The sequence below is a fragment of the Macadamia integrifolia genome, chromosome 1 (assembly GCF_013358625.1).
Source record: "Macadamia integrifolia cultivar HAES 741 chromosome 1, SCU_Mint_v3, whole genome shotgun sequence".
Lineage (NCBI taxonomy): Eukaryota > Viridiplantae > Streptophyta > Magnoliopsida > Proteales > Proteaceae > Macadamia > Macadamia integrifolia.
The window spans coordinates 36,190,138-36,204,802 of NC_056557.1; the positions used below are offsets into that span (position 1 = coordinate 36,190,138).

At 36.3% G+C, this 14,665-nt stretch overlaps 1 protein-coding gene across 2 annotated transcripts; it reads left to right on the forward strand.

Annotated features, from left to right (window-relative positions):
* The first annotated feature begins 7,300 nt into the window (after positions 1–7,300).
* Positions 7,301–10,389, forward strand: LOC122086002 (alcohol dehydrogenase 2-like). Of its 2 annotated transcripts, none has more exons than XM_042654671.1 (10): positions 7,301–7,461; positions 7,702–7,838; positions 7,939–7,985; positions 8,106–8,431; positions 8,514–8,596; positions 8,699–8,774; positions 8,979–9,040; positions 9,178–9,273; positions 9,417–9,578; positions 10,028–10,389. In XM_042654671.1, the coding sequence occupies exons 1-10, from the start codon at positions 7,425–7,427 to the stop codon at positions 10,142–10,144; spliced, it is 1,143 nt and encodes a 380-aa protein (XP_042510605.1). In that variant the 5' UTR covers positions 7,301–7,424; the 3' UTR covers positions 10,145–10,389. The 2 variants fall into 2 exon arrangements, with proteins under 2 accessions (XP_042510605.1, XP_042510596.1); XM_042654662.1 differs by lacking the exon at positions 7,301–7,461 and adding an exon at positions 7,516–7,598.
* Positions 10,390–14,665: the final 4,276 nt, after the last annotated feature.

A 14,665-nucleotide genomic window follows, 5' to 3' on the forward strand; every position in this document is an offset into this window, starting at 1 on the left:
GACCATTTATAAACGGGCCGGGCTCAAGCCCGACACGTTTAATAAACGGTCCGGGCCGGGCCGGTCTATAAACGGTCGGTCCCGGTCGGTTTAGTCGGGTCGGGCCACTAATTGACACCCCTAGGGCCAGCCACACCCATATTAAACCTACGTCCTAAACTACGTCCCATATGTTATTACGAGGAAAAAAAAAAAGAAAATCATTTGATTTTAAGGTCCAAAATTAGAGGAATCCCGACCCTAAGTTTTAGGACTGCATATATTACCTGAAATCAAACTAAATTGACTAAAATAAAATTAGAGAACAAAAGTAGATGGGGAAATGCCACCCAGAAAACAGAAATAACATAACAAGGGTTTGGGGGTATATCACATGGTCTAAAATGATAAACAGAAAATTAATGAAACAACAAAAAACAAAAATTGAAATAGAAGACGAGAAGAGGGAGATGATGGTGCGGCTATTGTGGTTTAGAGAGGGAAATAGGGGCTGCGGCCATGGGAGAGAAGAGGGATAAGAACAAGGAGGTAGCCTTGAATGCAGCGGATACGTTAAGGGGCAAAGATCCAGGCCTTGCTGCACTATCATGGTGGTAATATATCCGACCAAGTAATTTGGTACGTGACCAATGAGATGCAGAAGAGATAGAGTTGCAGGCTGGGGGTTTTGGTTCTAATGGAGAAGAAAATGAGGACAGATAGTTGCTGGTTTTGGCCAAGAGAAAAGAATGGAGATGGGTTTCAGGTTTCAGCAAAGGGAAAAGAAGAAGAAAGGAAAAGATGGAATGATAGGTTTCGGCCAAAGGCACAGAAGTAGAAGAAAGAGGGGAGTATGTAGGTTCGGTAATGAAGAAAGAGAAGAGAAGAGGACAATAAGGAGATGAGTTTGGTGAGTTCAACTACAGGGAAAAAGAGGAGTAGATGGAGAGGAAGGTGAGTGATGTTCAGCCATGGAGAAGAGGGACAGATGGAGAGGAAGGTGAGTGGTGTTTAGACTAGAAGGAAGGAATTAAAAAAAAAAAAAAAAAGCATGAGGAGAGGGATTAGGTTAAGGGGTTGGGATCCTAATCTAAGGGCCCAGATTAGAAGAAAATAACATCAACTAATACATATTAAAGCTAATTAATATAATTAAACAACAATAAATCAAAATAAACCTAATCGAATCTAAACAAACCAATTAAAACAAATTAAAACTAATCAAGCCTAATTAAACCTAAATGAACCATAATGAATCCAATAAAACCAAACAAGCCTAATTAAATCTACATGAACTAGACAAAGAAAAATTAAAACTAAATCCATTAAATTAATTAAACTAGTTCTAAATTGACATTGGGAGGAGAAAATTGTCTCTCACCTGGCTCTAATATAAAAGGAAATATCACTCCCCTTCCCTGTAATTGGTCGAAATATCAAGTTCCACCTAGGCTTTTTGAAAAATATCACTCTCCTCCTCTTCATCCGAAAGATTCTATCAACCATCACTTTGAGAAATAACTGTTAAGTGATGACATCATCCTTACATTGTGTTTCATATACCCAAATTACTCTTCTATGATGTGGAATACCAATTTAACCTCCGAGCTTTAGGGTTCTAGGAAGTTGACAAGCAACTCCAATGGTGGCCACCCTCGGAGAAGACGAACGGAACCTCTCATATTAATTCTTAAATGGATCATTAATTTATAGCAGAAATGAGATACCTCATTGTACTGTGACGGTAAGGTAGAGAACAGACAATCCTGTGTTGTCGGTTTTGGCTAAAAGATTAGTGAATCGTAGGCGCCAAGAGAGACAAAGAAAACCCAGAATTCAGGTATAGACTAAAGAAGAAAAACAGTCATTGTGTATCATCATGTGGCAAGAATTAGTCACTCTTCCTCACGCATCAACATTCACATACAAGAACCTAAGCAGTTCATCAATAGTAATCCTTCGTCCACAAACCCTTCGACCAACAACAACAGCATCAGCAAAAAGAAGAAGAAGAAGACCGGTATCATCCCTAATCAAGTGCATTCCTCTCTCTCTCTCTCTCTCTCTCTCTCTCTCTCTCTCTCTCTCTCTGATGAGCACAATAATGTGTGAAATCTTAGGGATATAAGTGTACATTTTGCCCCACTTTGGATATTACTACTTTTATTTTTCTTGGTTTTTTTTAGTTTCCAAGTTTACAAGAGAAAGTGCTTAAAGTGAATCAAGAACCAATCCAAAGGTGGGACTCACTCATTGGTATCACATCCTCTCTCCTACAAAATCTTGAAGATTATTCTCTCTCCTTGCCACCTCACAAGATCTTGAAGATGCTATGCAGAGATTCCTTTCTGATTTAATCAAGATTGCAAGATATTGGTTAATATTGCAAGGAAGGAATAGAATTTGTTAATTTTGGAAACGGATTCTCTCTTTCCTCACACAATATCTCAGAGAATGAGGATTTTTACCAAGATTTTATTTTATTTTATTTTATTTTCTTTCTTTTCTTAAATAAGACTTGTAGAAGGAAGGAGGCAAGACAAAAGCCCTACAAAAGCCCCTTCCTCCCCCCTCCTAATTATTATTCCCCTTAGTTTATTTTCTAGTTTATGCTTAGTTTTCTTCTCTCTATCTACCTCTCTCACTATTTAGTTTTAGGTCTTCTATATTTTTGCTTTAATCACTTTTGTAATAGTTTTTTTTTTATGTCAATTAATGCAATCACTCTTTTATTCTTATTCAGCCTTTTATGTTTATGATTTATGCAATTGAGTTGTAATTTTTAAAGTTATAGTTCTATGCTTAGATCTAGGTGACAAGATCACAAGCCGTGGAGCATCTTTTTTTTCAAGTTCAGTTTTTTTTGTTTCAAGATTTGTTTTCTCTAGTACTAAAAATTTCAGATTTGGTTTATTCCAGATCTGATTTTTAGTATTGGTAGTATCTCAAATCACCCAAGCTTTCAAGTTCAAGTAAGTAGGCTCCTTCAATAGTCTTCTCTCCCCTCTCTCATTCCCTTTTCTGACTACCCTTTATTTCTTAATTTAAGATTTTAATTTCAGTCATTACATTATTACTATCGCTTTCCCCCAAGGTTCATGGCTAGTGTATGTGTTAGCTTTGCCCCTCCTAGCCATAGAACTATCAATTTATTGCTTTTATTTTAATTGTCTCCATTTCCCTAAATCCAAGTAGAGTAACCATTGTAAGAATGACTCTCTGATCAAGTAGGGAAGCTCATATAATGATGCATCCCTCGGGCTAAGTAGAGAAACCTGCTTGTGAGTCTCTCTCTAGCTTTCTCCCCTTTCTTTTACTTTATTTTTATTTCAGCATTTTTTTTCTTTATTTTTTTTAATTGCGTGGGTTGTTTATTTTCACTTATTTATTTATTTAATTGCGTCTTTAAATTCTTAGATGAAAAATGGTTAGGACGTTATTTTAAATACATATGTTTAGGACGGTAGTTAGAATTAGATCACAACCATTAATAGGTTCACTTTCATATTATTAAAAGAAAAATAAAAATAAAAAGGCTATTCTCTCTGAGTTCGACCCATAACTACACTGATCCGTACGCTTGCGGTTACATTTAAAATCTCAAACACTCTCTCTCTCTCTCTCTCTCTCTCTCTCTCTCTCTCTCTCTCTCTATATATATATATATATATATATACTAGAAAAAAACACACGTGTGGCAAAACATATTTTTTAGTGTGTATTTTTGTTTTTTTTTTTTTTTTTTTTTTGTTTTTTTTTGTTTTTTGAATTAATTTGTGTATTTGTTTAGACAAAAAATGCATATTCATTGCAATTTCACTTATTTTAAATTTATGAACCAATTCATTATATCAAGAGAAATGGTACCAAATTACTATCAATAAGGAGCATGAGCATGCTGGCATGTAAACAAATGGTAAGAAGAAGAAATTGTCCAAAACTAATGGACATATAGTTGACCTCAAAAGTAATAAAATCAACTGTAAACTTGTAATGAGCTTTAGGGATCTGATAGAAACAAAATCAAAATATGGAATGCATTCCTGTCTTTTAATTGAAGATAGTTTAACATTAGGAGAATGAAACAATCGGAGGAGCTATGGCGCTTCACCCTTCCATATAGACCCGAAGTTGAAAACTTTCAATGAGCCATTCAAACTCCAATGGATAGTCGCCAAGGCACAAGGCATGTCTTGATGCCAAAGGTGACCAGGCACCTTATATGGCACTTGCTTTGGGAACTTCTACCTCACCTATGCTCACCTTGCTACCATGACAACTATGCTCCAATGTGATGTGCAAATTGTAATTAAATAAGCAGATATGGTCCTTGAATTAAACCTTTATACCAAATGGAAACCCTTATACCTCATAATAGCATACTTCAAGGTTGAGAATTAATATATGAAAGGTTGTAGGGATTAGCAATTTAAACAATTATAACAAAAATATGCCAAAAAAAAGCAAAATTCATTGACTAAATATCTTGATCTAAATGTGGAAGTGTTCATAGGAATGAAAATATTGCATATAAGATTTGATTTTATTTGCAGCCAGTGGCTTGTAGAACTGTACACCCATCATGCATAGCATTTTCTGATAACCAAAAAATAAGCAAAAGAGTAAAATTAACAACTCTTGTCACAATAGAATCACCAATTTTATTTTTTTATTATTGTTTTGCTAAACATTTCGGACTTCCTATCACGAGGAAAGAAACATAACCCTTCTGTGTCAATAATTTGATCTTCAACTCCTTTAAGATTCCTGATCAAGTGTTCAAGGCGATTAACTTTATCCTTCAACTGGATCTTGGTTCTCAAGACTTTCAGACTTTCAGACTTTCTTATAGCAAGGCTATTGTCAATCATAACATCATCCTCAACACCTAACATATTGGGGTGTGGAACACCCCAGGAATCTGGAGATGACTCCATTGGTCCTGAATTTCTGCTCGTCGAGCAACACCTGCCTAAGCTTGGATCATTGCAGTTAAATTTTCCAACATCTCCTCAATCTTAGTGATATAGGCCTCCAATTTTGGTCTCTTTTGTTAAGTAAAAATTTCTAAGGAGTAAAAAATGTTGATTCTTGATGTCTTTGTCATGCAGGGACTTGAACTAGAGAAATTCATTACACATGAAGTCCCATTCTCAGAGATCAACTAGGCCTTCGAATACATGCTTAAAGGAGAGGTCTAAGATGCATCATCCGAATGGAAGAATAAAATGTGGTTGATGTAATCAATAGTCCACATGTGAATGTGTTAGGTGTTCACATGCAGTGACTGAAAAAAGCTGAATGCGTTAGGTGTACATGTTAGTGGATAATGTCTATAGCACTCTTCTGTGAGAGGAATAGTTAGCTTTCTCAATTTCCTTATGTTCCACACTTTCTCTTTTATTATAGTTTTGCTAAACATATCTGACTTCCTAACATGAGGAAAGAAACATAACCCTTCTGTGTCAATAATTTGATCTTCAACTACTTTAAGATTCTCGATCAAGTGTTCAAGGCGATTAACTTTATCCTTCAACTGGATCTTGGTTCTCAAGACTTTCATACTTTCTTATAGCAAGGCTATTTTCAATCACAACACATCATCCTCAACACCTAACATATTGGGGTGAGGAACACCTCCAGGAATCTGAAGATGACTCCGTTGGTCCTAAATTTCTTCTCGTCGAGCAACACCTGCCTAAGCTTGCATCATTGCAGTTAAATTTTTCACCATCTCCTCAATCTTAATGACACAGGCCTCCAATTTTGGTCTCTTTTGTTAAGTAAAAATTTCTAAGGAGTAAAAAATGTTGATTCTTGATGTCTTTGTTGTGCAAGAACTTCAACTAGAGAAATTCATTACACATGAAGTCCCATTCTTAGATATCAACAAGGCCTTCGAATACATGCTTAAAGGAGAGGTCTAAGATGCATCATCCGAATGGAAGAATAAAATGTGGTTGATGTAATCCATAGTCCACATGTGAATGTGTTAGGTGTTCACATGCAGTGACTGAAAAAAGACGAATGTTTTAGGTGTACATGTTAGTGGATAATGTTTATAGCACTCTTCTCTGAAGGAAATAGTTAGCTTTCTCATTTCCTTATGTTCCACACTTTCTCTTCTATTTTTGTTTTGCTAATCAGTTTATGTTGTTAAAATAAAGGTTTGATGTTTCTTGTAATCTATGAAGATTGTGCTAATATGTCAACATTTCCCTTATAATTTAAAAAAAAAAAAAAAACAAGGTATGTTCACTTATACGTACATGTTAGGGGCTAGTACATATCTCACCTTCTGCCAATTATAGGGTGAATAGGGTAATTGTCAGGTGCTAACACCTATCCCACTTTTTGCCACTAAAATGGTGAATGTGGGTATATATAAAATCAAAAGGGATAAGGGTTGGCATTAGGAGTGTAAGTTTGGCCCTGATGACCTGAATCTGCCTAGCCTGCCCTATGAACAAATTGGGTATAAGCTAAGAATTCTAACCCTAAGGGTGGGTTAGAGTTGAAAAACATTGACCCTAAGTTAGTGTTGTTTCAACCCTAACCCTAAGTTAGTGTTGGGCTATGCTTGGGTTGTGGCCTAGGCCTAGGCCAACTTTGGCTGCTACTAATGGTGGCCTCAAGCCGCTATTTATTTTATTTATTTATTTATTTATTTATATGTATATCATTGGAGAAAGAAACCCCATCACCGTCGACCACATCATGGTCAAGATCCAACGAAGAAAAAAAAATTGGAATCCTCAATATGGAAAAAAAAAAAAAACTGACAGGTGACTTCTTGTAATTTACAACCGTTCACCAAGAACCTACACACAAAACATATACATAGGCATAAACATCATTAAATTAATAATGCAATTCAAGAGTCCATTAACGTAACCAAAGCTCATGATACTAGTTGTAGGATATAAATTCCAACTTAACAATTAACAGGATCTTGTCTAAGCATTCATGAATTACAAATTAAGTAATAGGAGAATGACACATCGATTTGAAGAATTCGTTGCTATTATACCCTTCACGTATCTTGATCTCCACTACAACTAACACGAACACGATGGATTCTCTAGGTTTCTCCCTTTAATGCTTTCTTGGTGATAGCTCCAATAATTCATGAATTACATATTAGGGTAAAATGAGGTCTTAGAGTCCTATTTATAGAGTTTGTACACCCTCCGCTCAAGGTGTACCAAATAGGGAAGGACTCTCTTCCCTTAATAGGAGTGGGTTTCCTATTTGGAATCCAATAGTATTCAAAAATACTATATACTATTCAGAAAATATTCCTATACTAATCTCTTATAAAAACCTGGTAAGGTCTCCGCAACACATACCAACAATGCATACAAGATTGGGTAAACCCTTCATAGTCTAGAGAATTAAAAAGATTTCAACTTTTCTAGCAATAGTAACAAGTGAGAAAGAGAGAAATGTCGAGCACTACTGGGAAGGTGATACGTTGCAGAGGTATAAAAGATCAAACTTTCTTTCTGCAAGTACTGATTGGTTTTACTCTTTGTTTGCTGAACTGGGGTTCTGTGGTATCTTTTAATTGATGGGTTTCGGTTTTCTGCGATCATCAATCAATCTAAAAGATCTTGAAAGTGCATTTCTTGAAATGGATTTTCAGAAATTGCTCTTACTGGTCAATTTGCTTTTAACAGAGATATGTCTCTCGAGTTTATTGATTATGTACTGTGTTTCCAGCTGCGGTGGCATGGGAAGCAGGGAAGCCATTGTCCATTGAGGAAGTGGAGGTGGCACCACCTCAAGCAATGGAAGTTCGTCTGAAGATCCTCTATACCTCCCTGTGCCACACTGATGTCTACTTCTGGGAGGCCAAGGTAATAATTTCAGCAAGAGAGAGAGAGAGAGAGAGAGAGTCCATTGTTCTGCAGGGACCTGGGTGGAAAAGGAACTGATATGGGCTTTACTGTTTTGCAGGGACAGAATCCTCTGTTTCCTCGTATCTTTGGCCATGAGGCTGGAGGGTATGTTCATAACAGAATGGAAACAGAGTCCTGTGATTCCAAAGTTTTTTTTTTTTTTTTTTTTTTTTTTTTTCATTTAATTACTGATTCTGAGTTTTTGAATTGTTGTTTATGATTTAGGATTGTGGAGAGTGTGGGAGAAGGTGTGACTGATTTGAAACCAGGAGACCATGTCCTCCCTGTGTTTACAGGAGAATGCAAGGAGTGTGTCCACTGCAAATCAGAGGAAAGCAATATGTGCAGCCTTCTCAGGATAAACACAGATAGGGGTGTGATGATTGGTGATGGTAAGTCAAGGTTCTCGAAAAATGGGAAGCCCATCTACCACTTTCTGGGAACTTCCACCTTCAGTGAATATACCGTGTGCCATGTTGGATCTGTTGCTAAGATCAACCCTTTGGCACCTCTAGATAAAGTCTGTGTTCTCAGCTGTGGAATCTCTACAGGTGAGTAAAAACTGAAAACAAACACAATATAATCCCAACTCAAATGAAAATTTGATCAATAAAATATGTCATTGTTTTTAAGGTTTTGGTGCCACTGTGAATGTTGCAAAACCTCCAAAGGGTTCAACAGTAGCTGTTTTTGGATTGGGAGCTGTGGGCCTCGCTGTGAGATTCTATCTCTTGCTATATAGCAGATTATCTTTGTCTTTGTGTCTTCCATTAATACTACTTATGATTAATTGTTTTATTGTTTTGCTACTGAATTAGGCTGCTGAAGGGGCCAGGATTTCTGGTGCTTCTAGGATTATTGGTGTTAATAGGAACTCCAACAGATTCCATATAGGTAATTTGAGCCAGATCTGCAATAAAGTTGTTACATTGCATTTGTACAAATTTGTTCTCTATGATTGTAGATCAATATACGATAGTTGGATCGCCTATTTGTTGGTGTTATAGGCTTATTGGGATCTATGTTTTGTGATTTGCTTATTTAACTTGTACTGATTAGTGACTGATGAATGGTGATTAAACTTTTTCCTCTGCACAGCAAAGAAGTTTGGTGTAACAGAGTTTGTGAATCCTAAAGACTACGAGAAACCAGTTCAAGAGGTTTGCTTCGAAACTTCTGTTAAACCACCACCATATGTATTTTTTGTATAGAATGACTACTCTTCACTCTTTCAAGTTTGTAGATTTAAAGACTATCCTATGTTTAAAAAAGGTTCTTCTTCCTCTACCCTATTTAGGTAATTGCTGAGATGACTGATGGAGGAGTTGATCGGAGCATCGAATGCACTGGAAACATTGATGCCATGATCTCTGCTTTTGAATGTGTCCATGATGTATGCTGTAACTGCCTTATTCTCATCCTTTTACTTATTTCTTGCTTCATTCCTCAACATAATACCTCCTAGTTTAAGAATGAAGTTTGAAATCTATATTCTGACTTCAATATTATACTTTTCTAAAATGATCACTTTCTCAGGGTTGGGGTGTGGCTGTTCTTGTGGGTGTTCCACACAAAGATGCTGTTTTCAAGACCCATCCCATGAACCTATTGAGTGAAAAAACTCTCAAGGGAACCTTCTTCGGGAACTACAAACCGCGCTCTGATCTTCCTTCTGTTGTTGAAAAGTACATGAATAAGGTAGTACCGTAAAATTTATCCATTATTTCAGTATTTTGCATATACTTAGGCTGCGTTTGGTAATGTTCTAAGAAAACGTTTCTAGAGTTTTTTTGTTCTATAGGAACGAAAAAACAGAATAAAGCATTTGGTGCATTTATGGTGTTTTTTTTTTTCAGGAATAAAATGTGAAAAAAAAAAAAAAAAAAAAAAAAAAAGACAATTTACGGAATGACAAAAGGTAGTTCCGTTGTTCCAGTTTCGTTCCATAAAAATATAAAACGATATTTTGATACAGAAATTGAAATTTCATTTTTGACACGAAATGTCATTTCTGAAACAGAGACGTTACCAAACGCAGCCTTAGAAAGTCTAATATTTCCTTGATGGACACCAATTTTGGTCTATTTTGTTATGTGAAAACTTCTAAGGAGAAAAAAATGTTGATTCTTGATGTCATTGTTTTGCAGGAACTTGAACTAGAGAAATTCATTACACATGAAGTCCCATTCTCAGAGATCAACAAGGCCTTCGAATATATGCTTAAAGGAGAAGGTCTAAGGTGCATCATCCGAATGGAAGAATAAAATGTGGTTGATGTAATCCATAGTCCACATGTGAATGTGTTAGGTGTTCACATGAAGTGACTGAAAAAAGCTGAATGTGTTTGGTGTTTGTCGATAATGTCTAAGTACTCTTCTGTGAGAGGAATAGGTAGCTTTCTCATTTCCTTATGTTCTAAACTTTCCCTTTTATTACTGTTTTGCTTATCAGTTTATGTTGTTAAAATAAAGGCTTGATGTTTCTTGTAATCTAAAGAAGATTGTGCTAATATGTCAACTTTTCTTTAGAAAAAAACATGACATGTTCACTTATACCTACATGTTAGATGTTAGGTGCTAGTACGTATCTCACCTTCTTCCTTTTATAGGGTGAATAGGGTATGTCTCAGGTGCTAACACCTATCCCACTTTTTGCCATTAAAAAGGTGAATTAGAGTATATATATAAGAGAAAAAGAGATAAGGATTGGTGTGTAAGTTTGGCCCTAATGGCCCGAATTTGCCCTAGCCCGCCCTATGACCAAATCGGGTCTAGGCTAATAATTCTGACCCTAATGGGTTAGAGTTGGAAAACACTGACCTTGAGTCAGTGTTGGGCCATGCCTGGGGTGAGGCTTAGGCCTAGCCCATCACGTTCGCAACCTAGCCCTGTGTTTAACTTTGAATTATATAATAAAATTTATGACTATTAATCCTTTCACTTTATTTAGAATAATGAAATCTGGGACATTGTTCTTATACCCAATTTAAATTGAAGTTTTGAATTTCATCGAATACAAAATTTTGTAATTGCTTCAAGCATTAAATATACTTTTTCACTGCAACCCGGATCTGACGCAAAAATAAGGTTTATTGTTAGCCTGGTCTTGACAGAAATTAGGGTCAACATGGACCAATCAAGGTCATAAGGCTGGGTTGGGTTGACATTAGCTCAGCAGAGTTGGGCTAGGGCATAACCTAAGAAGGGTTGGGTTACACCTGGGTTGAGTTTTGGGGACCTAGGTTTTGATTGAGGTATTAAAAAACCCAGCCCAACCCGACCTAGTTTCACTCCTAATTGGCATCTTAACATGTATGTGCACAAAGGATCCATTCTCCTTCTAGCATTTGTGTACAATATCTACAATTAACGGTGGATACTGTTGCTCTGCCCAGACACAATCAAACATGAAAAGTTCATGTTGCCCCTATCATGTGCACTAAAGATGCCCCCGCACAGTCTCTAATTGACCCCACATACTGGTGTTGATATTGTATATAGCCACATGAGGAAATCATTACAAAAGCTTCTTTTTTAAATTTGAAAATTTTACTCCTCTTCCCCTTTATTTCCCATTGAAATCGAACGGAGCCATATGACAAATATCTCAACATTTAGATACTACAGGATCTAGTTTTCTCTTACATGGCCCCGGCCCCAACAGTTGGTACCCCAAAGGTATGGGTAAGGTTACAGCCTATATTAAACCTACCTAGTAAAGTTAATCTAGGATGAAAAACGAAACTGAAAGGGCAGTGAAAACATGTAACGGATCATACAATGGTCGTTGGTCTTACCACCCTTGGTGGACTAGTCAAATACCTCATTTATAATAATTAATCCTAACCCCCTCTATCTCCATATTATGTTCAACTCTACCAAACTTTTTGTCCATAAAAAAAAATGCATGAACAAACTTTGGAAAGAAATTTGGTAAAATTTTAATATAAAATTAAGAAAAAATTTCTTGTATAACCCTCAGAAAATAATATCTACTGTGCCTTAATTTGTTACAGCGTTAACTGAAAAGGTAAAATGATTTTTTTACCGAATCCCTTGCATACTCCCATCATCAGCTCAGCCGCGACGCTAACAGGCATGATCTGAGTTAAATGGTAGCAGCAGCTGCTGCAGTGGGTAATTTGTACCACCGCACTCAGTTCAGCCAGGCACAAGCAAGAAGTCTCTGGCTCTGAGGGTTTTGTGAAGGAAACCAGATCGGAGCTGAAAACCCTAGATCATTTTTCCCCTAAAATGAAAGCAGCAAGTAACAACTAAAGAAGTCCTAGCCGCATGCCAGAACTGATGTTGAAACCCAGAAAATAAAATGATAAAACAACTCAGAGAACACAAAATAAATCAGTCAGAGTTTACCATTCAAGTGTAGTTGTTCATAGCACAGATCAGAGCTTCAACATCTCTCAAACCGGTGTCCGAATCTCCGATGGTCCAGAGATCGATTCGATGTGGGCCATTTGGCCGATCTTTTCTTGTATTGTCATGCGAGAGAGGAGATCTGAAACTTGGTCTTTGATTGCGAGGCTTGTAACCCTAAAACGTCTCTGTTGGATTGATTGCCAAAGCTTGTGTTAGGGTTTTCATGTTCAGAGACATGGCTGAGAGACTCGATTACTCAGTGAGATTGAATTTTAATGTAGGGTTTGAATTTTGAATCGTTGCAGGTGGGAAGACGAGGTGGCTCAGACGGAACAGATCGACCAGCAAGTTCCTGCGCTCCCACACCTTCTCTCTCTCTCTCTCTCTCTCTCTCTCTGTGGCCTACAAGCTATAATAGAATATGAGAATTTTTGGATTACTCCACCAAAACATCTGAATGTCTCCATTATAAGAACATCTGAAGGTCTCCATTTCATGAACCTCCAAGGCAGTGGCTCTTCCGATCCTCACCATTATATCTTCATCTCTGTATCACAAAATAGGCCAAAATCTTATTCAGTTGACAAGGCAGCCTTCTGGTACCCATCGATCATGTCCACCCACATCGCAGGGTACTGTACAGGAGTAGATCCACGGGATTTTGCAGAGTAGAGCTTCCATACGAGGCCAGGACCTCCAGATCCGATTTGTTCCAAGAGATCATAGTCTGTGCCTTCTTCTCGCCCGTGGAACCCAATGATGGTGCGGTCCTTGCCAAGATGGAAGATGGGAGAAAGGATAATCCCTATACCCACTTAAGATGCCCATATAAGGTTAGTTTAGCCCGTTTGATTATAAGAGACTGATGACATCATCACTTAACAATCAAATTATAATGAAATGGATTTTTAGAAATTTTTTGATGAAAGTGACGGATGTACAAGTAAAAATGTGAATTTGAAATTGAAAGCGTTTACTGAAATCGAATTGAGCCATTTAACATGTGGTTTCAAACCGAATTGAAACGGTGAAAATCTAACCGTTTAAACCGTTAAAATCGATCCGATTAACCCATTTAAAGATTAAATAACGTGGTTGCAAGATATAATTAGTATCTCATTTGATTCAAAGATTGAGTGTTGCAAGTCTGCAAGTAATTCTAGAGGTAGCTTGCTTATTGTTTGGAATGCCGATTAAATTAATCCAACGTACTAAATATAATGTATATTGATAAAAATGTAATTTTTACTTACACCATGGCATATTAAATATATATTTTCTAATATTATAACACATTATTTGGGGAGGGGGAGAGAAGAAGAAAATCTCTGCTGTAAGCATGATTTACTAACTTTTTAGATGTGCTTGAGACTATTTTCTATCAAAATATTTTCTTTTGCTTAGTTATTTGATTGTTTTAATAAAACATAATGGTTTACATTTCACATTCTCAAGATTAAATCGTTTATTACCAATATCAAATTTTAGTAAACATGCAAATAAACTAGCAAACCGATTGCTAACCGTTTATAAACCATATGGAATAAATCGAAACCGAAACTGTTTTAAACCGTGAAACCGATACCATTTAAAAATTGTTGAAACCGAAACCGTTTACTAAATGGTTGCGGTTTTAGAAAGTGCAATTATTTAGTAAATGGTGCGATTTTGGTTTTAGTCAAAATATATGTGAACCGAACAGAACCAAACCATTTAAACCGAAATTGAACCGATTAACACCCTTATATACAAGCTCTTATTTTCATTTTTAGGTGTCACTTCAAGTTATTGGAATTTTTAGGGGTACAAGAAAATTTCCCTAAAATTAATACAAGATTTATTCATAATATTTTATAAATATCCTATGCTATAAATTTTTCATAATCCTTCTATATCGAACAAGCACATATCTTTTCTACTTAGTGCAAAATAAAAAAATAAAATAAAAATCTTTTGTAAAAAGTGTAATCCCTCATTTTTCCATACATGGTACGTGTGTCAACGAGATAGATTTTTATTAGATGGACCATTCGGCTTGGCCTTGAACAAGATAAATTAGGCTTTTTTACTCCACTATCAATTAAGCTAGCTTAATATCAATTTAATGCGTTTTGTATAATTGACCATATGGCAATAAACTTATTTTGCATAGTAATTTGATATATAATTTTTTAGAAAAGGATTTTGTAAAAGACAACGTGACTTTTACACTAGTATATGGACCAATGGGAACGCCAAACGCACATGGAAGAATCAACAATAGTGAAATTTTTGCCTTTCATGTGGGGTAGGACGATCATTTTGCCCTCCCATGTTTCTTGGCACAGGGGCCATACTGTATTTTACAATTGTTTTTCCCTAATTTGTTTTACCGAAATAGTCTACATGTTTGTTTTTTTTTTTTTTTTT

Bases quoted from the DNA above. Each gene is read 5' to 3' on its own strand.
- LOC122086002 (XM_042654662.1), top strand. From the start codon at position 7,550: ATGGGTTTCGGTTTTCTGCGATCATCAATCAATCTAAAAGATCTTGAA. The intron at 7,599-7,701 runs GTGCATTTCTTG...CTGTGTTTCCAG, and splicing joins CAATCTAAAAGATCTTGAAA to CTGCGGTGGCATGGGAAGCA. The intron at 9,579-10,027 runs GTAGTACCGTAA...ATTGTTTTGCAG, and splicing joins TTGAAAAGTACATGAATAAG to GAACTTGAACTAGAGAAATT.